Raw genomic sequence first — 20033 nt, 5'->3', positions numbered from 1 at the left:
AAGAAGAAGAAGAAGAAGAAGAAGAAGAAGAAGAAGAAGAAGAAGAAGAAGAAGAAGAAGAAGAAGAAGAAGGAAAAAAATGATTTCATAACCCAGACGAGTTGCAAGCAGCCATCTGAGTGATTGACTCCATGTTGGTTTTCACTGATGCCTTGATAAATGAGAGCCGTTGTCAGCACAGCTGCATGTTCTCAGTAAAAATAGACGCGACGCGGGAGATCCATCAACAGGAAGTGGAGGTGCAACCTGAAGCTTGTCATTTCCTCCTTTTTTCTTCATTTCCCTAAAGAGAGTGAGTGTGTGTGAGTGTGTGTGTGTGTGTGTGTGTGTGTGTGTGTGTGTGTGTGTGTGTGTGTGTGTGTGTGTGTGTGTGTGTGTGCGCCGGGCAAGGAGGTCGACGCCCCAACATGTGTGTGTTCACGTGGAAACGGGGAGCATAATTGGCCTCCCGTCAGTTTGGGAATCATGTTGCTGTTAGGAAAGGTGACCGTTAGGAGATCCGTGAGTGACGCTTCTCACCAATCTGTTGGAAACTTTCAGGTGAATTGGGAATATATAAATGCATAACCTCCTATAGCCATAAAACATGCATGTGTCTGTGATAAATTCATAAAACGCAGACTCAGCTGAGTTAGCTCAATACAGGGATAGCAGAAAAGTGGCCATGCATATTCAGACAAATGCTTCCTTCCTGTTTTTTCTACATTTCACCAAATGTTTCACACAAACATGCGGGAGTAAATCCACAAAATGCAACTGATGCTTGTGAGAGTGTTGGGTTTTGTGCCTGCAGTAGAGAGTAGCACTCTACTGGTAAATGATAATTGTGCTCCTATTGACTTTTGGTATGAATATGACGCCATACAAGAGGAATGATTTATTATTTAGGAGTGCAGTTCACTATTTATGTTAATACAAGTATTACTGAGCAAAGAAAAAACTAAATAAAACACCAAAAAAGCTCGGAACAGACAGGCTTCTTGTTGATTAACATGGAAACTTAGCCACATTTCAGGTTTAAAATCTAAGCACAAGACTTTAGCACAGTAATTTCTAATAAATGCCACTTCCAATTTTTTAATTGGAAGTGGTATGTCTTGTGGTTGATCACATTTTTGTTTTACATACAAAGTTTCCGACCAGATCATGTTTCTGGTACACCCGTAAATCCGACACACCGGCTACATTCACTAACAATAACAGACGACCAACCCTCTCTTCTCTCAGCTCATTCGTGGTTAATTTCCGCTTCTAAAGGATCTGATAGGACGCTGGAAAAGACCGTTGTTGTGTTCAAGTTGTACTATAAGGAGTTAGCCTATCAGTGAAGAGAGTCAAGCCTAAAATAGAATGTCGAAGCTAAGCACGTAGCAGCTATCGCTAATGTCCACATTTCTAAAGAAGTTCCACCTCGAATAAAACTGGGCTCCAATCTGATGGTTGAAAAACCTGAAGATCAGGTGAAAATGTATAAATATGTTCATTGTTGAGCTCATTTGTCTATTTATTCATTTAGTAGTAAAAAGGGTTTTGAGTTGAAAATGTTGTTCATTTTGTCACCTGGAATTAACTAGATTAATAATACTAATCTAATCCCACCAGTATTGAGATGATATTTCCATCAGTCTCTGTGTGTCTCCTCAGATGCCCATCAAGTGGATGGCTCTGGAGTGCATCCACTACAGGAAGTTCACCCATCAGAGCGACGTGTGGAGCTACGGTGGGTGCTAAACGCTAACCGACCCCGAGTCCTGCTCCCTTCGTCCGTCCACACGCCTTACTGTCCGTCTCACCTCTCGTCTCCTCTCTTCCTCTTCTTGTTGTTCTTGTTTTTCTGGACGTGTTGCGGTGAAAGGAGTGACCATCTGGGAGCTGATGACATTCGGTGGCAAACCGTACGACGGCCTCCCCACGCGGGAAATCCCAGACATCCTGGAGAAGGGCGAGCGACTGCCGCAGCCTCCCATATGCACCATCGACGTCTACATGGTCATGGTGAAATGTGAGCAGATGCACATGCTCCAGTAAACACCCATGATGAAATATGTGCTCTATGTGAGGCAAGGCGGAGAGTTTTATTGCTGCTTTTAGCCTGGAAACAGAAAAAAATAACTGAGACCACAGAGCTGTTGGTTAATACGCGGCTGGTGTCAGCACCTCTAAAGACCACTAATTAAAACATTACATCTGGAGTAATGCAGGAGTGACTGGGATTACATGCTGGATCCATGGCCGGAGTAGAAGCTACTTTGATGATGTTGCCAGGCAACTATGTAGACAGAGAGTAGAAGATGAAGCTGCTCAGAGAAGTTTATTTAGTTCCGACTCCCAGCAAAGGTTTTCAACAGGATTCTATCAGAATTGTTGTTCTTTTAGAACTAATATATCTGCTGTTATCGGAGTCTTTAAGTTAAATGTTTGCAAGGACATTTTTGCAAATGGCACAGCTCTAAAAAAAAAAAGAGCTTACTGCCTGTATATGTTATTTTTGCAACCTTTTAGCTCCACTGTTGATATTAAAAGTTGACAGAGGAGAAAATCAGAGACTGCGACGTTACTCACCTTCTAATGCAGTGGTTTCCAAACATTTTCTGCGCCCCCCCCCCATGGATTACAAATGGCTGTCTGGTTGAAACGACACGTGTGAGGGGAGGGAGGAGGGGCATTGACTTTTTTGGGGCAAAATGAATGTACGTAGTTGAAAATAGACACCCAACATCGGTAGCCTACAAGGTACTTGTTAAGCTTAAGGTTCTGTATTGATATTAGCTAGTCATCTTTTAGCTAACATTACCTGCATCCAACAGCTTCACTCAACTCAGTCGGTTAGTTTGGAGGGAAAAACTGTGAAAAGTTCTTTGCGTTTTGCTGGTTTGCTGCCGTGATTCTAACACACCTGTAGCTCCGCACAGCAGCAGCAGGTCTCCTTCACAGGTGTAAACCCAGCGCAAGCGTCGTACCGCTCATGTTGCGTTTAAAGGCGGCTCGGAAAAACAGGTTACCACATGTTAACAACGGATTAAACAGTTTTAACTGCTGATAAAAGTGACAGAGGACACAGATATGGGAAGTGTGGAAGCCTCTACTGTATCAAATTGACATAGGAATAACAGAGAGTTGGCCATTCTAAGGTAAAAACCCAGCGCATACAGTGTTCATGTTTTGTTTTGTTTTTTCATCCAGACGGCTTCCCGCGCCCCCCCTGCAATGACACGGAGCCCCCCCTAGGGGGCGCGCCGCACAGTTTGGGAACCTCTGTTCTAATGGACGGTTCCACATTTCACACAAAGTCTGTGGAAAAAAGATAAACAAAAAAAAATCTAAATATTCTGGGTGGATGGATGCTCAGCAACATTCAAAACAGTAAAAATGCATCCAAGGTTTTGGGGGAAGATGTCACATGAACCCATTAGTAATTATTAAACTAGTAATCAGCAAATCAAAATGATTTAATCCGTCCTGCAGACCAGAAATAGAACTAAATGGATTCCTGTTTTTTGTTTTTTTTCCCCCCCAAACGCACCTTTGCTGAAGTCGTTACAGATCAGTTGGACTTTAATAAAAAAAACTTTAATATTCATCTGCTGAGAAGTCATTGACGAGCTGCTGCCTCCTAGCGAGGCGCCAAGATGATGCGCATGCTGGTTTAACTCCGTGACAGACAGGCCGGCCTCACCAGAGACTCCAGTCCAGTTCTTTGTTGGTGCCATCCTCCATCTGGACCGCCACGCTTCCTCACCCCCAAACTTCTCTCCAGCTCATACCGCCCATCCAAAGCCCCATCTCTCCCTGCGTCATCTGATCCCACCGCCGCCACCCTCCTGGCCGTTTCCAGAACCCCGGTGCTTCTGGCCCCGGTTGCCGACTGATCCACCCTCCCATATTTCCAGGAAGCGCTCCAGACCCACGTTGCCAGGACATGCTTCAGGCTGTGCCAGCCGCCGGCTTCTTGGCCGGATTCCCCAGTACCGTCTGGTCGTCACTCAACCCCGTCTGAACTCATCTGTGTCTGAAACGCCCCGAAAAAATCAATCCATACAAAATGTGTTTCTGGTTATTTGGGCTTTTGTTGCACGGTTTCTGAAACCTGAAAGTTCCTCTTAATTCTCATGAAGGTAAGCTCAGACAGTTACTGCTCTGATCCAACATAAAGTTGGAGTATCTAGCGATATACAATGAGTTTGACTGGACCCAGGCAGAGTCTGAAAGCCCTGCAGCACATTTCATTTCCTTATTTCTCACACTTTTTTATTTTACCTTGTTTTGTTTGATGTTTTCTTTTTAATTGATGCAAGGAACTGTTTTTTCAGCAATATTATGATCACAAAAATACAGTAAATTTCTTATTCAAGAAGTTATTCAGTCTTCCCAGCCCACATGTTTCTGAATCAGTCGACGGGTTTCCTCTGCACTACTTCCTGCAGTGTTTCTGAACAACTTATCTAAACGTTGACAATGGATTCTTCTTACTAAACTTTTAAGAACTTTTTATCTCCTTAGCTCACAAACAATTTCTATAAAACTATCAGGACTTAAAAATAAACAGTGAACATATTTGCATATGCACTAATGGTGCAATCCACTGAAATGTCTCCCTAGCCTACTAGCAGGTTAGATTTCCAAATAAAAAAGCAGCACATGAGCAAAGTGCTGCTTTGCAACACCAATACATCTCAGCATACTTAACTGATGACTCTGATGTTCGTTCTTGTGAAACCTCAAAGATCAGAACCCAGCTTGGTTGGTTTCCTGGATCTAGAACCTCTGATTTATGCACACCACATTACCGTTTTTCTAAATGGTTTTAAATGCTTTTAAAACCATTTAAAAAAAATTGCGGTCAAATCACAACATGCTTAACATAATATTTCTGTGCCTGGAGGTTTGAGCGTGAACTTAAACACCTCCTCATTAATTCAATTGAATAGCAGAAACCATTGTGAAGTAGTTTGAATGTTGTCCAAGCAATTAAAATGAAGTTTGAGCCACTCTTGTTATGCTACAGCAAAGTGATATTAATAAAGATAGAGGTGGGCACTGCTTCCTAAAATGTTAGCTGCACTAATCATAAACAATAGTTCTGCTAATGCTAAAGTGCTACAACAACATGGTAATTAGCAGAAGCTAATGCCAAAGCAATACAACATAATTAGCAGAAGTTAATGCTGAAGCGCTCTATCCACATATTTTTTAGCAGAAGCTAATGCTAAAGCGATACGACAACATGGTAATTAGCAGAAGCTAATACCAAGGCAATACAACATAATTAGCAGAAGCTAATGCTAAAGTGCAATACCTACATGTTTTTTTAGTAGAAGCTAATGCTAAAGTGCAATATGCACATGTATTTTAGCAGAACTTCAACTTAACTAACTTCAACCATGATGATACCCACCATATGTCATTAGGAATATGTGACAAAACTCTTGTACCAGTTCATATTTGTGATATCTTTCATCTATTTGTTGAATTGGTTGTTTGTTTGCGTCATCTTTAAAGAAAAAACAAGAGAGAAAAACTTGAAAAGAGGAAATGGAACTACCATGTAAACAGTCTTCATCCACTTCAAAAAAGAGAATGTGAATATAAGCGTCTAGCTACTTCAGAAATTCTCAACAGTCGACATCAACTCTTTGACTCAGATGTCGAATTTTATTCACCTGAAAGCTTACAAATTAGCGCTTTAGAATTGATCCAAATTTATCAATTTAAGGAAAGATAATTACAGTCAACATTTGCAAAGCTAGCAAAAACATTAAACACACGGGACAAAACATTAGCTCCACTATTAGCAAATTAATGAAAGTGTGCCCAGTCCACTGCTAAGTAAATAAATATAATGGTTTGGATTTTTTTTTAATTCCCTAACTAACACCTTCTTTTATCTCTGAAATATGGCTTTAATTAAGAAATACAGATGAGCAAAAAAATTTCTACAACAGCAGAAACTTTATAACTAATCAGATTCCCTTTAATTGATGTGATGCGCGTATCCAGAGGACTTATTCACCTTCAATTATTTATCATTGTTTTTTTTGTTTGTTTTTTTTTTGTTTAGTTTTGTTTATTTTCTTTTTGAGTAATACTCAGCAGTCAGAGTAGTAGAGGAAGTAATGGAGGTTGTGTCAGTGAAATCAGCAGCTCTGCCCAGTCACCACCTGCCGCTTCGCTTTCTCTTCAGGGATTAGCTGTGTTTACTGCAGCTGGAGCCCGAGGGAGAGAGAGAAACACGGACCTTGGACTCAACAGCGAAGTAAAAACAGAAATATGCTTTACTCCTCCTTTTATCTGCCTCTTCAAACGGCCTTGAGCAGCACACTTCATTCTCCGATTGTACAGGACTCAATTAAAAAGAACGTCGCCTCTGCTCAACCGGCATTCGGAGGAGAAATGAAGGTTGAAGTTATAAAGGAGAAAAATTAAAAAGAGGTTGTATTTTTTTTTTTTCCAGAAATGAATTTAGTTGATTTGGGGGACAATTGGGTGCCTCCTGTGAAAATACCCAAATTACATGTATTCACGTGTCCCAATTTGCAGGGGAGGAGCAATGAAAGGGCTGTAAAAGCCAGAGAAGGTCAGCTCGAGTTTTTTATTAAAGATGGTGAAGAATCTTTAGGGAGGCTGAAGTAAAAGAAACAGCAGATGGTCTCTCTCTCTCTCTCTCTCTCTCTCTCTCTCTTGTTTTTTTCTCTTTCTCTCTTTCATCCGTTCTGATGTTTATGAGCTTCTCTTTGTTGCCTGCTTTCTCCTGCAGGCTGGATGATCGATGCTGACAGCAGGCCCAAGTTCAAGGAACTGGCTGCAGAGTTCTGCAGAATGGCCCGTGACCCCCAGCGGTACCTGGTCATCCAGGTACGCTCACTGCCTGGACACTTATTTGACAACGGCTATTTTTACAAACCGGATTTAGGAGGAGATTACCATCTCCTTAATGGTTAATGGTAAATGGTAATTGGACTGAACTTACTGTATATAGAGCTTTTCCAATCATTTTGACCACTCAAAACGCTTTACACTAGAGTCATATTCACCCTCACACATTTATACACCGATACGCAGCTCGGTAGGCAATTTGTCTAATAAATAAAACATACTTTTGTTTTCTTTTCCTGGCGTTAGAAGTTGATGTGAGAAACATTGAAGGTTGAGAAAAGAGTAAACACAACAAACTACGGAAACAAACTACGTTCTTGTTTCCATTTGGGCGTTAGGGAGACGACCGCATGAAGCTGCCCAGCCCCAACGACAGCAAGTTCTTCCAGAGCCTGCTGGACGAGGAGGACCTGGACGACCTCATGGACGCCGAGGAGTACCTGGTGCCTCGAGGTTTCAACATGGCCGCCACGTCGGGCTCCGCGAGGCCCCGTGTTGACTCCAATCGAGTAAGAGTACTTCTCTCGTTCGGCAAAACATCTTCAGTTTGGTGAAGTGATAAAACATCAAACTAAATGTCTCCACAGTAAGACATGAACTCAGCACCAATGAATGGATCGGCAGGTCTGGCAAACTGTAACTTCATAACCCAGAACTTGTAACATATTACAGCTTAATTCTGTTCACTGGAAGCTAAATCATAACCCCAACACGTAATTTAACAGATAACATTAGATAACCGTAAATTATCAGCATACAACATCTTCTGTTACTGCTTCTTCTGATGAGTTCATAACATGGGATGTTTGCGAATAATTTGTAAAAGTTCATAGAACTTGAAGCTACCCCAGAGGAAGGCAGAAAAGTTACATTTACAGCATTTTACCGTTAAACCATCCAGTTTGACATCCGTTTACTGTACGAGTTCATAACAATCATCTGAAAATAACTGTTTTCTAAATCTGATGTAGTTTGAAAAAAAATCTCAAAGGTATTTTGTGCCTAAAGGTAAACTAAAGCGGTTTATAAAACGGGTTTTAACTTATCAATACAGAGTGAGAGTAAAGAGAAATCTCACCCCGAAGAGTCTGTGGTTCTTAAAGTATAAATAAACAAGTTATTTAAAGATTTAACTTCAAGTCTCCAAAACTCCCACTGACTCCACCATGTCATTATTTATTGGTTAGATATGATCATAAAATGGACAAATTCTTGACAAACAATGAACACACATTAAGAAATGCCACAGCCAGTTAAATTAAAGATGTGCTTTGTTGTTACCTTTAACATTCAGAGGTGTGAAAAGTATTTCTACCTTCTGCTTTCTTCTGTTTTTCCTTTTTGTCCCAAATGTCTCAGAACATCAAACAAACACATTTGTTCCATTTGCTATGGAAAAAAAAAACACAGGCATTCAGACCATCCCGGCCCAAAGTTAATGAGAAAACATCACAAATGAATGTTTCACCATGTTTTGGTCTATTTGTCTCGTCACACTGAGTCAGACCTGCAGAGTAAAGAAGTCACTTAAAAACAGTTCCTACTGTGAATGAAAAAACATCAGTCTGGTCAGAGTTACATAACCACTGATATGTTTTGGATCATTTGCAATAATGCATTAGTGTGGAAAAAATGCAGGGATTTGTTGATTTTTTTTGTGTGTGTGTGTGTGTGTGTGTGTGTGTGTGTGTGTGTGTGTGTGTGTGTGTGAATTTTGGTGAAAAACTGGATGCACTGCTAACGCCTGATAACACTCTGTACTCAGATTATTATGATAAAAATTTGCTTCATTTGCAACATGTCTTGTGAAAACAAATACACATGACATATACTTTCCTGCATTAAAAACACTAAGAGAAAGTTTTTCACAAACATTTAACAGACAAAAACTTAAAACTAGATCAGAAATATTGGCTGTTCCACCAAATGTCTTCATTTCTGAAGATTTCCATTTCTGTATTTTGATCTTCCTGAGCCACCGTCCTTTAGAAGGACTCAGAATGGTTCAGAGCTTGGACTACACCAGTGATTTCTTTCTGCTAATGCTCCGCCTGTTGCTTCATTTCCATTAAAGCACTCTGCCTTAAATCTGGACTCTTTATGCTCTCGGGTCCCCAGGCCCCCAGTTTCATTACTCAGCGCTTTCTAAGCAAATAACACTTCCCCTCCTAAAAGGCCCGAGCCGTTTGCTAATGGACAATAAGAGCAGGCTAATGCGGTATGTACCTTGGGCTGCAGGAACATGCCTCTGCTTCTCATGCAATCTGCATGTTGGAGGTGAAGGACTGCAGCTCTGCTCCGACTGTCCAGTCAAATCCTGAAGTTATTGTTTGACCTCTGCAGACGTGGCTTTGCCTCTATGGTCAGCACAGAGGAGCAGATAATGGCTGGCTGTGGAGGAAGAGGACGGACAGAACCACAGGACATTTCTGTGTCTTCTTGTCTTTTGTTGCTCTGCTCCTGTAATTGTTGCTTAGCATTCAGTGTTTGATGAAGTGCAGAAGCCTTCAGCCCCCGGTGAGTCAACACCGGAAGGCCTTTGCTTGTTGTGTCATGTTCTAGCTTTTCTTCTGGGTTCTGGTTCTGTTTTGATGTCGGAATGCTAAAGTTGCGTCTTCGACCGCCTTTCACCATCACGTACGTCTTATGGAGGAAGAAAGAAACCTGTAAAGGATTTACGCTTTTCAGGCTTCCTGCAAGATGTTCATGTTAAAATCACATCAGAGTTTAACAGAAACAACCAAACAACAACAATCGGGTTGAAAAGTATGAATATAAAAGATCACAATGAGTTTACTAGAGGTTTTTCCTCAGAGGTTAAGGGTTAAATATAGAACCATGGATGGATGGATGGATGGATGGATGGATGGATGGATGGATGGATGGATGGGTGGATGGATGGATGGATGGATGGATGGATGGATGGTAGGTAGGTAGGTAGGTAGGTAGGTAGGTAGGTAGGTAGGTAGGTAGGTAGGTAGGTATTTTGAAGTTAAGATTGTGAATTAATAATAACTTGTGGTTTATTCAACTTACATTTAAATATAGTTATTAACCTGCAGTGTAAGCAGCTGTGTTTCTACCATTTAACAATGTCAATGTTTCCCTCAGAACCAGTTTGGCTATCGGGACGGGGGCCCGAACACAGTGGAGGGGCCCCTGGTGGGGGCCCATGGCGGAGGGAACCAGGAGGCGTCCGGCAGCCAGGGCCCGGTTCTGGAGGACCAGCGCTGTAACGGGAGCCTCCATAAAAGCAGCCAGAGCCAAGTCGGGGCGGAGGACCCCGGGGCCCAGAGGTACAGCGCTGACCCCACCATCTTCCTGGGGGACAGGACGTCCAGAGGGGACACCGACGAGGACGGCTACATGACAGCCATGAAGGACAAGAGCTCCTCAGGTACTAGAAGCAGAAGCAAAGCATGATGGGATTTTCCATGCTGTTCCTCATTGCCTCGCCGTAGCATGCTTCACTTCTTCATTTCATCTTGGCTTTATTGATTAACATTCTGAATGAGTTTGCATCAACAGCGGTTTGTGTCAGCTCCCACCACAGAACCATGCTCTGCCTTTGATCATAACTCAGCGCACCAAGCCTTTTCCTGATTGCTGAGCTGCCTCAAATGCAACAAAGCCCCAAGCAAAACGCATCTGAGTGGAGGCGAGATCGATGGAAGCAGTGGAGGAGGGTCGTTGCTTTTCCACTCTGACCCCAGCAGATGGAGCTTCCAGAGCCAAAGAACTGCTGGCGTCCTGCCCGTCTGGTCCTCAGCGGCCGCCATTACCAACCCTCATTAATCACTCATCTCTTTCCTTTAGATTCCATTCATTCGTATTTCCTTTTCCTTTGATTTCATGTCTGTCTGTCTGATGAGTTCATGGTCTTCTCCCTCTGATCTGTGCTGCAGAGTACCTGAACCCCGTTGAGGAGAACCCGTTTGTATCCAGACGTAAAAACGGCGAGATCCACGCGTTGGACAACCCGGGCTACCACAGCACGCCCAACAGTCAGCCCAAAGGAGAGGACGAGTACATCAATGAGCCCCTTTACCTCAACACCTTCCACAGTCCTGCTGAGCTGGGCCTAGAAGCCCTGAGAAGGAACGGTCTCCCCTTACCCAGCATGCCCCCGTCCTCCATCTCAGCCTCAACGCCAGGCTCCCACCTCCCGCTCACCATTCAGACCAGTCTGCCCCACTACCCCCTATCCTCTGCCCAGCCGTCTCCGGCCGGCCTGCCCTGCCTCCATGCTCCAGCAGCTCACATCCTCCATGCCCACAACACCATCAGACCTGCAGGGCCGCCTGGAAATCCAGGTGGCTCCGTCCCTTCCAGCCAAACAGGAACTTCTGCTCCAGCACAGGTGAGCCAATCAGGTTCCCTGTCCACTTCGTCCACCCTTTGCCACGGTAGCCTGCCAGCCTACCAGAGCTACACCACCTCCCATCCCGGCAGCCTGCTGAAGCATGGAGGGCATACGTCAGGGAAGGCCAGTGGGAAAAAGCTCAAGGTAACCTTTGACAATCCTGAATATTGGCAGCACAGCTTGCCTCCAAAATCCTCCTTACAGGTGGCCCCTGACGGGGCCCAGGGAGGCCCAGCCAACGCCAAGCTTTTCTACAAGCAGAATGGACACATACGGCCCCCAGTGGCTGAAAACTCTGAGTACATGTCTGAATTTGCCCTGAAGTCCGGCACCGTTCTGCCGCCTCCACCCTACAGGCAGAGAAACACTGTGGTCTAGATCATCCACCAGCTCTAGCCTCCTGCCACCCAGACATCCTTTCTGGTTCCACCATCAGTGGCGTCAAAGACCCGCCTGACTCTTTCCAGAGATTGCGCCATCTGCTGTAGCAACATCCAAAGGAGTTGGACAGGTACAACCAACTCAGACACCTTCCCTACATCCAATCCAGTCCATTTCCGTTTTTGTAGATAGAGACTATCTTCCAACGCATTGAGATGGCCATGGCAACAAAGATCAGGCAACGAAAAATGGAGACACTCTGTGATGTTGGCGCACAACTCTCAGACTTAAAAGGATCGAGCTCTGGGGACATGAACTCACTGCCAGCCACCTCAGTGTCACTTTTGTGAGAGAAACAAAAGGTTTTCTGTTATTTTCCAGCAAAAAAAACAAAAACAAACAAAAACAAAGCCAGAAGATGAGCAATAGATTCCGAAACAAGAAAAATTAGTCAGGTTTTGCAATGAAAAAAAGCGAAATGTGGAAAACTGAGGCAGTTTGGTTTAGTTTTTGGAGAGCAGCAGAAACAGACTTATCAGTCATATTCAGTGTTTTTGCCTTTCGGATTATACCACGTGTTCTTGAATTTTCCATTGAATATGTGAAACCCATCTAATCCTACTGTTACTGTGATACTGTGATGGCCAGAACTACAGTGATCTCTTTTATTTGTAGTTCAACCACAAACTGTAAACTAATCGCCTGAAAATCTCCTGGGCAACAACTGTTTTTTTTTTCTTGTTTTTGTTGTAAACTTGGAGATTATGATCAAAATCATCAAGGAACAAAAAAGTACACTGTTATTACTTTTCTATACACTGGCTCCAGTGCGGAAAAGTTGCATTTTCGACACTGGTTTTCCATTCACACCGCAAAGCTAACTTTGAGGAGAAAATGTTATGGAAATTGCTGCATCCAGCCAAATTGTGTGTGAAGATCATCCGAAAAGGGTCAGAACTAAAAGTGGTGATCACAGGGCGAGAGAATGTCAGACATCTACTGGGAGGACGAGGGAAGGTTCCGACAAGCCCACTAATGAAGACCTCAAGGAATGAAGAAGGCAGCACCAGCAGAGCACAGACTACTTTTTAATGTGTGGATCTGGGTTTGCATCAGTGTGACTGGGATGAGTGTGTGTGTGTGTGTGTGCGTGTGTGTGTGTGTTTCAGCAAGCCAGCTTGGCCCCTTTGAGAATGAGAGAAAAACAAGTTGCAGAAATCAGCCGCAGTGTAATTGACAGCTACAGTTATCAACCAGCAGCAGGCCTAAACAAAGGCCTTTAGACATATGGAAAATGAGAATCTAAGGGTTAACTGAAGGCTCTTAGAGCGGGCCAATGGCAACAAATCTCGCGAAACATTTCAGAGTCCCTGCAAATCTGCTTGGTTGAGTTCAGGAATACGTGGTTTTACGCTGGATCTGTTGACAAACCCTTTATATGGATGGAATTGGTCATGATGGAACCATGTTCTTTCAACGTCCTGGAAGCCGTTTCATGGGTAACGTAGACTACGTTACTCCTAGGACACCAATACCTTAAACTATTTTAAGTTAACCCATCTTCACCAAAATGTTGTGGTTTCTTACCAGCTATCAGGCGTTGTGGAGTTGCAGTTAGCTAGTTAGCTTTAGCAACATGACTGACTATGTCTTTACTTTGTAACTTGAAGCTCTGTATACACTTCAGAAACTCTGGCCACACCAGCACTTCCTCTAACATCTCCTTAAAACTGGTGTGAGGTAAAACGCCTTGGTGAACCTCAACACCGGGAACCAAACCATGCCTACTTCTTCTTTCCACTGGAACTGTTTTTTTTTAAATGTTGTCATTTTTTACCAAAGTAATTTGAAATTTTTGTACCAATAGTGCTTCCATCTTCAGTTGGTTTCTGTAGGTTTATGTGCAGACATAAGTTTCTTCACCAAGTGTCTCCTAAGTAATACTTTATGAATAAGACAACTTTGGTTTATCAAGCAAAGTTATAATAATCATCAGTAGCATAAAGCCAAGAACCACAAAATTCCTCCAACTCCAATGTTCTTTATTGACACATAACTTTTAACATCTAAAGGACCAATGACATCTACCTGTTAAGTATTTAATTTGCTTAATTTTGGTCTAATAAATTAATTAGTTTGACTGGACTCGGACTGGACGCCTTAAAAAATCTTTACATAAACGCCTCCACACTTATTGGGAAAACATCCTGTGGATGATGGCATGCAGTCCAACGGGGTTCCTAGGGCCTTTGGAAGAGAACCTAGCCCACAGCACCACAGGTCCTCCACCGTATTCAACAGTGAGCATGAGGTGGAAATACTCTTTGTGTTTATTTTAGTTGTACGTTTGGCATAAATAGTTTTGTAAAAAAAAAAAAAACTGAAATTTGTAATAGATAAAATGTTGGATTTTTCTAAAACCTTGCACCTTACACCTTTAATTGGGGGCTCTAGCAAATGTGGATGGTACTCCAGGTAACCTGTATCTGTATGGTTGTTTTTCTAATATAACATTGGTCTCCCTCCCTCAGAAACTGTAATTTTTTTTAAATTATTCAGTATAGCCTCAGTCCAAAAAGAAACCCACTGAAACAGAGCTGTTTGATCAGAGCCGAAGTTGAACGTGGTGAAAGCTTCACATTTTCTGTTTTAAATACACAATAAAAGCACCACAATTTTACCGTATTATTTCAACTGCTGCCAAAATAATGTAACACAATGATTAGTAGTTACAATGACATTTTCACATTTCTTTTCAGTTTGGAAATGAAGACTAAAGCTAAAATACTGATAAAATTTAGTTCTAGCATTTTGTTGAAAAGACTTTCCATCGAAATGATGAAACGCTCCAATGATGCTGACATTTTACGTTATTGTAGTTCCATAAGTCATTTGATTGATCTTTGTCATTTATTTATGCCACCCTCTGGCGTAAACGGAAAACAGCCTGTAGCCAAAATCCATGGATCCGTTCCGTGTGTTTGTGGCGTCATTTAATGTGTCCCCCTGTGTTGTTCAGAATACCTGTGAAAAAAGAATTGATTAATCTTTCCTCTCAAGAAAACAGTCGTTAAATTCGCCACTGCTGCCTCTTCGGGCAAACTGCCACCAACGAAGAAAAATGTTGTTGGTGTTAAAAGTTTTAAAAAGACTAATATTCTTCACTTTGTATTGCTCAGCATTAAAACTGCTTTTTCATGTGGTGGAAAACTCCATCTGAGCTATTTTCTTATTTACCTTACTTATATATTGGAGCGTGTCTGAAAGGGTTTGACGATGCACATGTAAAAGCTGCGTACGTTTTTCATTTCCCCGGAGCGCTTTCATCAGAGACGCGGGTAGAAATTGTCTGTTTCCATCTTGTCACACTGAAATATTCAACATGTTTTTCTGCTAGTTTAACACTTAAGAAATCAAATGTTTAAGCATGAGTTTGAGGAAAGTGATACATTCAAGAGTTCAACAGGAAAAAACACATTCGAAGGTGTTGCCTTACCCGCCTAAGAAATGTTCTTGTTCCAATGTTGCTGTTTTTTATGTTTAATATTACCAGATTATGACTAATTTATAAATTAGTATCTTGTAGCCACTTTTAGAACTCTAATTGTATGAAAAAGAAACTGAATTTATAATCAAAGTAAAACATTTATGACATATTTCAGCATATTTACACAGAGCAAAGGAAGCAAAACTCAGTTCCAGGATTTTGAACTGAAAAAAGAGACGATGAGTGCAAATGAAGACATGCTTGATTTTGTTTGCCCTTAGATAAACTTCAGGCAAAGGCAAAATATATAACAACACAGAATGCATATGAAAAAATCATAGAAAAGCAGCCTATATTAGACCAAGAGGTTAACGTCATTGTAAAAACACAGTGGCTCTATTTTAACCCAATCCAGTTTTCATCGACGTGGTGGTCTTTTAGGATCCCTGCTGGACTTTCAGCGTCAATGAAAAAGTTTTTATTTCTTTTGTGAAGAAAATGATTTATTTATTTTTTTTTGCTGCTCTGGTGACTCACGTTTCAAATATATCTTGCTTTGATCTGGGGCAGTGTTACCTGCTGCCGTGGCCGAAGCATTTGGGTGACTCATAGCAACAAAAACAGCCCTCAAACTGATGGTTGTTTTAATCCAAGTCCACACATACACGTGTCTTTTTTTTTATGTAACTTTCTGTGTAGCTTTTTATTTGGTTTTAGTTGCAAAAATCTCTTTTCAAAATATTTTTGAGCAGTTGGTTTCATTGGCACAAAAAAATGGGGAGCCCCAGAAGGCACCTTCATGTTTCTACAGGCAGATTTTTTCTGTTCGGACAGATTTCTTTGTTATTTCAGAACATACTCGCATGTATGTGAATCTGGCACAGATTGATGTTTCTTTTGGAAAACCTGGTTAGTACTGCTGGCATGGGAAACTGAAATACGATCTGTTGTTTTTATGGATGGATTTATTTATTTTTCCGAAGTTTTCTTCAGGTCTAATTCTTATATAGTGAATTTAATTTGCTGTTTAAGCCGCAGCTCAAAGGCACATTGCCTTGTTCCAAACAAAGTAGCTTTTTAACACTCGCATAAATTGAGCCTTCACCAGTTTTGGCTGCTGCCATTAAAATCCTGAACACATGAAGGATGGACACAAGTAACTTTTACACTCTACTATATGATAAATTAACTAGGCCATTGTCTCCAAATAAACAAAAAACACAGGTCAGTATTGTCTTCAAATAGTAGTTTTTGTGGAAAACACCAACTCTTTAGAGATGCTTGAACGTGTTTCTTACGAACCCAGTTATGTAAGTGTGAATTAGTTTAACGTTGTTTTCCAGGTCTTTGCCTAAAGTAGTTGTCACCAAAAGGCACTTTAGCTAGCGTCACATTTTTGACAAAGAGCTACTGAAGTACCTGATAATACTTTTTATTTCTATAAAAAACAATATACACATGTATGTGTGAACTTGACAGATCCTAAACTACACAAACGTTTGTGTAGTTTGGCCTTGTGCTAGCATGTACGTTTAGCGTCATATTAATCCCTGCGTTGTATGAAGAGCACAAAGAGAGGCTACAAACAAAAGAAAATTACTGTCAGATACCATGGTAATTACCATGATATAAAATTTTGATCATACTGCTCACCTCTAAACTTAGTCAAATTAGGTTTAATGGGAGGAACAGCTGTCATGTTTAAGAAAGAGTCCATTCAAACTGCTATATTGTGTAAAAGCTGTATTCACAAATTAATTTGGCAAATCTTTTAACGAAGGTGATCTAAAACAGTTTCTGCTTCAGGCATAGAAAAACAAAAATGGTGGTCATGTTACATTGTGTACACGTAAAAATGGCTGACCACCACGTATTTTTAATATTTTTATCAGTTTTATCTGTCGACAGAAAACTGAGGCTCACGACATTTCTTTTAAACCACAAAATTATGGCACTTTATGTGCTTATCTTCTTATAAGCAGATAAACTGAAGCTATTGTACCTTTTTCTCCATCTAAGCCGATTTGAACTGTAAATATGAAAGCTGGAAGACAAAGATTTGTGTTGTCAAATGAACAGGAAGGCAAACAGCTGTGCTTGTTTATGAATTTAGCGAAACGTTTTCCACATGCACCAATTTTAAACGAAGGCGATGAAGACCTGAAACTACACAGGTCTCATATTCTGATTTTTTTTTTTCTTTTTTATTTGAGAAACAGTTCAAGGTATTACTTATATTTTATTTACTAACCTTTTTGTGAGCTTGGACCATATTATTTAAATGAATTTGTACAGTATGCCCAGAAGGCGCGACAGACAGTTAAAAAAAAAAAAAAACTGGGGGAAAAAAAATTTTTTTTTTATTTTTTTTTTTTATTTAATAGTCTGACAAGGTACTGTAAGTGTGAAGGAGGCATAAACACTGATTTTTTTAAATATTGTTTCACGCTACTGATTACCTGAAGCTACACAGCAAAGGTCATTTCTTGACTGGTTTTCTTCCATTCAGAATAACGCAGAGTATGATTGGTTGTAAATAATGTTTGCTTAAAGTGGATGAGAATAACCTTGACATTGTTGTCCAGGGTACAAAAAATTTAACAGATATTTCAGCAGGTTAGACGGCACAAACTGGGACTGAAGTATTTCAAGAGATAATTGTGTGTGTGTGTGTGCGTGCGTGTGTAAGTGTGTGTATGTTTTCTCCATGCCATCAAGGACGTAGTTCATCCACTGTACATTATTTAACATGTTTGTAAAAATCGAGCTCCAAACTTTGATTTTTAATCGCACAATTTGTCACATGAATGAAAAGTCACGTGCTCTTTTCCACAATAAAATACCAGATCAGTGTAACTGTACAGAATCTTTGGGGAGGGAATCCTCCAGAATTTATCTACACATACTACAACAACAAATGTGAATAGTATTTTTCTAAAGCACTGTAATGGCCGACATGGTGAATTTGTACATAAAACTGGAGGCGGCGCTTTGAATTTACATCGGCCTTTTCTCCGACTCTGTTTTTTTCTCCTGCTTATCACTACTTGTACAAAAAGAGTCGTACATATTTGCTTTCTGTGACTGTATCTTTGGACTGGTGGGGATTTGATTTTCAAAGTGCTTGTTGACCTTTTTATCATGTAAAACTGTTTGGTGGCCCTCCTCCAGGCCTCAGTGGCTGTCCTCATGGATTTTTTTTTTGTTGTTGTTGTTTTTGTTGTTTTATGTAAACACGCAAACACTACAAAAGTGATGGAGGCAGGCTAATATGTGTGGTTTAATATTTCAGTTCATACCTGCCAGATTAACCCACCCATACTTACAAGCATATTTTCCTTTTATTTAGCACCATAACTGTGAAACCAGTGCTGCCAACTAACCTAGACAGTGCTACTTGCTCTGCTTAGTTTCTACTAAATATATTACTGAGCCAAGTTAACTCCATCCTTTCCCTGAAAGGCAGAGCACATCTTTCTCAACCACTTTGGTTCCCTTTTCATTTTTTTGCATGCTTTTAGAGGTGATGTAAAGGAGAGAAGCTTCATGTCTTCGTCCTTCCACACTTTCTCCTCTTCTCAAGCATCGTCATTAGTGACTATCTCTTCAAGTCCTTCGAAATCACACCCAAAGCTTTATATCAGAGAAATACCCTTCCTCATGTTTGTTACATGAATCTGTCAAAAGTATATTTTTAATTTAATATAAATAAAGATTGATTCCGTATTGTTTTGCGGTAATTTTTGGAGTGATTATTTCCACGCGTGCTCAGGTTTTGTAAACGTTAGGTGCAGATGAAATATGTTTTGGTTTTATTTTGGGGCAAAGTCTGTTTTGAAAAATAGATAATATGTATCAAAGGTATTTTCCTGCTTACAGATTTCTGTTGCACTTACATCTTTCATCAAACTAATAAGACAAAGATACAATACAAAGAGCAAAGACTTTGTTTCTTTGTAGGAAGCAGTTGTCTAAACCAATCTTTGCATAAAAAATTATTTGTCCTCTTCACCAAATGACTGACGGGTTGCTGTTTGAGGAATGCTGGTAACTTTGGGAAGTGGAGTCTGGAAACACCTGGAATTTCTTCATGATAAGGAGAGAGAGCTGTCCAGTTTTGGTTTGGGAGTTTATTAATAAAATCCATGAATCAGCAATTGTTCGCGAGAAATCAATCATTTAAATCCCTTTAGCTGGAAAACAAGCCCATGTGATCACCTCTCCACCACCGTGCATCACGGCTAGTAAGAGCTAACGGAGGCTGCGATTCATTTTTCTAATTTTGGCAGAAAATGTATGTATCCTTTGGATGTTGATCTCAGAGAAGCTGCAGTCCGGGTTCAAACTTCCCCCATCTGACGCGCCGACGTTCGAGCTTCAATAATAAAACCCAACAGATGTCGTCTGCAATTAAAACCACGCCACGGTCTGCTTCCTCTGACCCGACGCCTTCAGATCAGCGCCGCAGAAAAGTCGGACTGGAGACGAGATTTGCGCGCTTTGATGCTCAGAAGGACTAGCAGATGAAGACCAGGCATCAAACGGTCTGCGGCGGAGGAAGACTTGGCCTCAGCCCGGCGTTTTGCTCTCGTTTTCCTCCTGCCCCGTGCTGCGCTTAATCCGCTGTTTACCCAAACGTCGGTTACGTAAACTGGCATCGGCAACATCGTTTGCTATGCAGCGCTCCTCCAGTGCTGCTTGGCTTTCATTTCCATCATAAATAATACAAAACTGTCCAGTGGCAGAATACGAACTTTCTGAAGTCGCTGCTATTAATACTAATAAGGCAACGGCTTGCTTAAAGTAAACACTGTTTATGAACAGAAGCCCCCCTCCCCTCACTTTCTTCTCCTTTTTATCCCCTCTATTCATCTCCTCAGAGCACTGAGACTCAATTAGCGAGCACATCTAGTTCCACCATAGTAATGT

The 20033-nt window shown here is 41.2% G+C and overlaps 1 protein-coding gene across 2 annotated transcripts in view; it reads left to right on the top strand.

Moving 5' to 3' along the window:
• Positions 1 to 18836, top strand: part of LOC106956630 (receptor tyrosine-protein kinase erbB-4-like) — a 137627-nt gene extending 118791 nt beyond the window's left edge. For both annotated transcript variants that reach the window (XM_015047590.1, XM_015047589.1), the window contains exons 21-26: positions 1645 to 1720; positions 1856 to 2002; positions 6755 to 6852; positions 7212 to 7382; positions 9985 to 10270; positions 10779 to 18836. In XM_015047590.1, the coding sequence (XP_014903076.1) occupies positions 1645 to 1720; positions 1856 to 2002; positions 6755 to 6852; positions 7212 to 7382; positions 9985 to 10270; positions 10779 to 11614 (1614 nt within the window). In that variant the 3' untranslated portion in view covers positions 11615 to 18836. The remainder of the gene's footprint in view (positions 1 to 1644; positions 1721 to 1855; positions 2003 to 6754; positions 6853 to 7211; positions 7383 to 9984; positions 10271 to 10778) is intronic.
• The last annotated feature ends 1197 nt before the right edge of the window (positions 18837 to 20033 follow it).

The sequence above is a fragment of the Poecilia latipinna genome, unplaced genomic scaffold, assembly GCF_001443285.1.
Source record: "Poecilia latipinna isolate Pla-1442-1.1 unplaced genomic scaffold, P_latipinna-1.0 Scaffold835, whole genome shotgun sequence".
Taxonomy (NCBI): Eukaryota; Metazoa; Chordata; class Actinopteri; order Cyprinodontiformes; family Poeciliidae; genus Poecilia; species Poecilia latipinna.
The sequence above is the reverse complement of the archived record's forward strand: the minus strand, read 5'-3'. Positions and strand labels throughout refer to the sequence as shown.